Source organism: Wasmannia auropunctata, unplaced genomic scaffold, assembly GCF_000956235.1.
Source record: "Wasmannia auropunctata unplaced genomic scaffold, wasmannia.A_1.0 LD335903.1, whole genome shotgun sequence".
Lineage (NCBI taxonomy): Eukaryota > Metazoa > Arthropoda > Insecta > Hymenoptera > Formicidae > Wasmannia > Wasmannia auropunctata.
In genome coordinates this window covers 1,169,598-1,175,597 of record NW_012026987.1, presented here as the reverse complement: position 1 = coordinate 1,175,597, position 6,000 = coordinate 1,169,598, and the positions used below count along the sequence as shown (strand labels likewise).

At 40.7% G+C, this 6,000-nt stretch overlaps 1 protein-coding gene across 1 annotated transcript in view; it reads right to left on the bottom strand.

Annotated features, from left to right (window-relative positions):
- The window catches only part of LOC105455487 (nephrin), a 104,129-nt gene that overhangs the window by 15,093 nt on the left and 83,036 nt on the right, over positions 1–6,000 (bottom strand). Inside the window, exon 10 of the mRNA XM_011698856.1 lies at positions 1,290–1,589. Coding sequence (XP_011697158.1) covers positions 1,290–1,589 — 300 coding nt within the window. The remainder of the gene's footprint in view (positions 1–1,289; positions 1,590–6,000) is intronic.

Genomic DNA, 6,000 nt, shown 5'->3' with positions numbered 1-6,000 from the left:
AGAGAGAGAGAGAGAGAGAGAGAGAGAGAGAGAGAGGACGGATAAGGGGTACAAAAATAATATCGTGCCATCGGGTTTACGGGTCGTTGGCATTGGTGGAGCACCGCGAGAGGGTTCCGATATCGAGGCGAAGGAGCGCGGATGGCGCGAGAGAGGAGGACGGACGATTTTATTTTTGGGAGGGGTGAAGAAGAGGGGGAGGCGAGGGGCACACCCCAGTGCCGCTCACACTCGACGTATTCGTCAACGTCAATACGTCCTCGGCCGATCGCCATGTCAACGTCACTGTCGATCACGCACGGGTAGTACAGAGGGGAGGGGCTGGCGGGGAAGGCGGAAAGAGGGAGGGCGAAAAAAAAGGAGAACGAGGAAACGCGAAAAAATTCGCCTGGGGATTAATGCCGATTTAACGGTCGATGATTGGTCGCCTCCCATTGTACGGCGATGATTCGCGGGAATCGCCGCGCCGCGCTCTTTTTCCCCCAAGAGAGCCCGCTAAAAAACAGCGGCGATTTTGCATTTCAATCGTCGTCGCGCCGCGCGTTTTCAACGATTTTCGCGTCGGACAGCTCGCACGATTAAAAATGCACCTAATTTTACAACTCGGCGGAAAATTTATTACGAAGTGCCAGATCTCTCTCCCTCTCTCACGCACACGGCTGTGGATTCCGCTTTTGTCGAACTCCAGCGTTGATCGCATGATTTCCGAACTAAAATGGTCGAGTATGCTTTCTTTAAAAGATTGCACGCCACACTTTAGTTGTCTATCTGTTTGCGCAACTCTCGCAGTGCATTTCGCAGTTGCGTTATTTCCCCAAACATTAAGAATTTTTTCACAATTTCGACCATTATGTCAACTTTATAATCCAATAATCTCTAATGTAATAACTACACGTTTAACGTTCCACCGACAAGAGGCAGTTTTAAATATTTATCGATTGTACGATTGAATGTTTCTTCCACTTGCACTCTCCCTCCTATTAATACTCCTAAATAAAGAAAAAATATTTCTAACAAGATAAAACGAGAATAAAACAATCAATGATTGCTAGTTATTTAGATTAATTTGATTTTTATCGCTGTTCTTTTAGTGTAGCTTAAAAAAAAACGTATAAATAAAGAAGATACGTTGAAACGGAAGGACAAATCCTACAACAAAATTGTCGGTTAATAAACAATTTATCGTGTCAATACACTGCGTTCGATCAAATTTTCCCCGGAGAAGATTGCAATATTTCGCCCTCGTAAAGACCCTCTAGGCATCGCTGCAGTTTATCGTGTATACTCACCGGCTGCTACCAGCTGAAAGAGACACGGCCTCGACTGGGTACCGACGAGATTGTCCGCCCAGCACGAGAGGGTACCGTAATCCAGCTCGGTGGACGGTGTGTATCTCAGCACGCTGACGCCGCTCGACTTCTCCATGGAGAACCTACCAGGTGCTACCTCCAGGGTCTCGCCGCTGTTGTTGAATTTCCACCGGAAATTGTGCGCCGGCGGATCGGCCTCGACCCTACAGGCGATGTCGAGCGACTCGCCCCGCGACGCGCCGACCACTATAATTCGGTCCTCCTTGCACACCGGCGCGACTGAAAGCAGAATTATCGATTTGTACATCCCAGCGGGAGAAGCGAGACGATTTTCTTCTCCGCGCCACGCATTCGCGGTGCTTACAACACGACAGGGGAGATTAGCCCCTTTGATGATCATTGCACCGTGATAGATTTTATCGCCGCGTTAGAATTCGCGAAATTTGTAACAATTGTGATTTTCTTCGAAGGATAGACTTCAAACGGTTACAAACATGAAGTTTCGATTTTGTATGTGAATTAATATCGCAAAATTATTGATTTGTATGCGCTATCGAAAAGCAAGAGGATCTTGTTTTCTCATTTTGAAATTTTCAACGTGACGGGATTGCCTTTTAACGACCATCGTACTGTACGACAGATTTTACCGTCGGCGCTAAAATTCGCAGAATTTATAACAATTAGTACTTCCGCGAAGGAGTGGAATTCAAACGGCTGCGAGCATAAAATCTTGAATTTTCACATTTACGAATCAGAGGATATAACACGCGTTTAAAGTAATTTTAATTTAATGAAATGCAAAACGAGATTGCGTTAACTCGGTTAACGAAGTTTCAAAATAATGACCAGTAGATTTTATTGGAAAATTATTGATGGTCATTGCATCACATAACAAATTGTAACATCGACGCTAGAATTTATGAAATTTATTGCAATTAATCAAAATTTTCGTGAAAGGTGAAATTTCAAGGGTTATGAGTATAGAATCTTTTTGAATTTTCACAATTATCAAGAGATACGTATTTAACAATTTAATTTGATAAAATGTGCAAAACGAGATTGTTGCGTTAACTGAAATTTCGAAACAATAATTAGCAGATTTTATTGGAAAATTATTGATAGTCGTCGCACTACGACTTTAATGATCGGTGCCAAGAGAATTTTGTGAAATATTATTTTCAATTAATCAGAACTTTCACGAAAGGTGAAATTTCAACGGCCAGGAGAATAGAATCTTAAATTTTCACAATTACGGGGCTCAGTGCGAACACGTGTTTGACGCTTTAATTTGACAGGATGTAAAAAGAGACCGATGCGTTAATTAAAAATTTGAAAACAATCGGCGGACGTCTGTTGAGAGTGATGTAAGATAAATATCACGCTGCGCTGCTTTCCTCTTCCTCCTTCGTCGCAGTAAGATTTCATTTGCGGATTAGTTGTGAATTTCAAAATGCCTGCCTTATGCTTTCCTCGCCCTCGGGCATGTCCTGTCAAGAGATTACTTGGGCGACGAGCGACGCGTATTAATTGCGCTTCTCGATAAACGTTATTAATGCTACTCTCTTTAGCCCCGTTCCTCTTTAGAGCTCCGCCACCCCGGGGTATGGTTTTTATAAAGTGACGCTTTTTCCCTCGTCGTCGACGACCCATCTTACGCCAACGGCCGTCTACTTTGTTATGCCAACCAGAAATTATCATAGCTGCGAGAGAGATAAGTTTTTAGGACAGAACCGGGGGTTTCTCACGACACAGGCATCTGGCATTCATTAAGCGACAAGAGCAAGTTAATTGCCGATCGTAATCTTCACGAACGACGAAAGAGTGCTATTCGCGCGAATGACTGTGTTATCCAACTCAGGCAACGCTTTACAGTCAAGTATACGATACGCCCATCAAATTTCAAAAGGAATAAGATTTGAGAAAGAAAATTGACGTGTGTCATTGCTAAAAGTAATATATTTATCTTAGAAATTGCTATACACGGACCGAACGATTTTGCTGGATACAAATCTGAAAATAATTTTTGTTGAACAATCAAAATAATTTTGTTGGGAAGTTAAATTGCTAAAATCATTGCTATCAAAATAATTTTGCTGGAAAGTTAAAAATGCTTATCATTTTTTACTTTCCAACGAAATTACTTTGACGGTCCAACAAGAATTATTTTCGGATCTGTATCCAGCAAAATTTTTAGACCTTCCGGCAAAATTGTTCTTTCTTTGTACGATTCAAGATTTAATTCAAAATCGTCGTTGTACCTCGCAAAAAATATCACAAAGTTACAAATTCATTTTAATATTAATTCGTATTTAATATTAATTAATTGTTGCCCTATAATGTAACAAGTTATTCTTACACATCGCGCCAGGAATATTGACGGGTCGGACGGAAAGGGCAGATTTCTCTGTCGATCTGCTAAAGCCAGGTAGTAGAGAGACGAGAGATAAAGCAACGAGATCCGAGAGTAATCTGTATCTACCGCCTCGGCGTTATCGGTACACGGAAGGGCGGAAGGTCTGACGGTCTGACGGTATGCCAATAATGACCTACATATCGCAGTTGCATTTGGGAAAACACACAAATGGCAGCGATATCGTACAGCGGGGACGATTTTTCCGACACGCCCCGGCGTTTTGTCACGTGTCGGCGGAGAAGGCCGCCCTCCCCTGAACCCCCTTCCACCCCACCCCCCTCCCCCGACGCGTGGAATCTCATTTTATCAACGCGAGTTATGCAAAAAGGTTCACTCTCCCTTTCTCACCGTCTTCCCGACGCGGCGATATATATTTGTCCCGATTTATCTGCGTTTTATCTACGCCTCTCTTTGTCTCCATTCGTCTCCTCGCGCCCACCGCGCGAAAAACGGAGGGCGAGACGAACACGAGCGAATACGGGTATCTCGTCGTGTAATCGAACGGGACATTTCCGGGGCCGCGAACGATGGTAATTGATATTACGCGGATATAATCGGAACAAAGATCAAAATGCTGATGTAATGCGTTTCAACAAACGCGGCCGAAAGAATATAAAACGAGAGCCGGGTCCAGGCTGTGAAAGGCCTTGTGATCTCGAACGGGGCTGAAAGTACTCATTATTAAACCCGGATTGCTTTTAGCATGTCACTTTTATTGCAGACTTTTCAGCTTTATTACGTTCATAATTACTGCACATTTTCCTATCGGTAATTCGATTCGCAAAAGACAAGCGATTGTTATTAATTTTCGATGATGGCCGTCGATGCAGCATTCCACGAGAGTTAAAGCTTTTTACGGTTTAATATTGAATTTAAACGGGAGAGAATGCGCCGCGTTACAGGCTTATTGTTCTTCCCTCGCGTTACGCAGCATTGTTCCATTTGTAGTATTTTCAATTGCCTGATATTTGAACTTTGATCAGGCGAGTTTTTATCCGAACAAAACAAATGTGCCGTCAGAGAAATTTTACGATGGAAAGGTAAACGCACGCATGCGCGCGCAAGACATGTGTACGTAACGCGCGCGTGTAATTTACAATTACACGCGGCGCTGTATTTACACAGATTTGTGAATGATGTCCGCAATAAAACCAACTCAAAATCGTACTCTACATACAGTTTACTACTTTTAAATATACCATATCGCAATGCACGGTAATCATAAACAGATGTAACAATTAACGTATAATAACTGCAGATAATTTTATCTTGTGAATTATTTTACACGCGTCAATCTCTCTCGAAAATGGAGAATGTTGTTTGTAAATTTAAACTGTATTTTATTGTATAAATCTCTATAAATTTCTTTCTCTATAATTAGAAATACGAAGCTTCTTGAGACTACGTGCAAAATATCCAGACAACATAAATGTAAGCTGTCTGCATGACAAATTGATTAATTTAAAAATTAATAATATTTAAAAATCAACAATATAAATGTTAAATGATGATATCAACTACAGCATGTGCGTTTTCAATTAGTTGCTATAAAATTTAATTAACATTTATATTTCGAAAAATGGCAAAGCTATTTTGTTGTAGCCATTAATTAATATTCCATTTTAAACCTTTATGTACATGTAATATCCGATTACCGTGCAAATCGGGAAAATCGGTATGGTTTTTGTCTGGAATATTTATAAAGTTTTTGTATATTAATGAAACAATCTATTTTGTTACGTGACATTATTTTTCAAAAAATCTAAATATAGAGCAAGCAAAAACGTTTTGCCAAAAACGCGAGACAACTTTGTTACGAATAAGTTAGAGATTTTAATTATCTTCCTTGCACACAAATAAAAAACTAATATAATATAAATTTAAGAGAAAATAATATCTAGATTGACATTCATATATTAAATATAAAATCGGATAATAAATTGTTAAAATTTTGCCTCTCTTTTTCTCCTGAAAAATTTTCCTTTTATGTCACATGTATGTATGTCTTTTCTCTGCACAGCTTGATATCGAATTGCAGTGTGAACTTAAAGACTTCTGTCCTATCTTCTTTAGGCTACACTTGCATCCCGGCTACCCCTTAAATTCCATTATATTACGATAGCGTCGGTGACGTAAACGAAACGTTATTTCCTTCTTCCTAACAACGCCGTAATATCCAAGGAAATAAACCACGAAACCATCCCCGATTTCGATTCGTAGATGCTCGCGAGAGATGCTGACTTATCCGAGGGACTATTTCCCCCTATCTTTACGAGG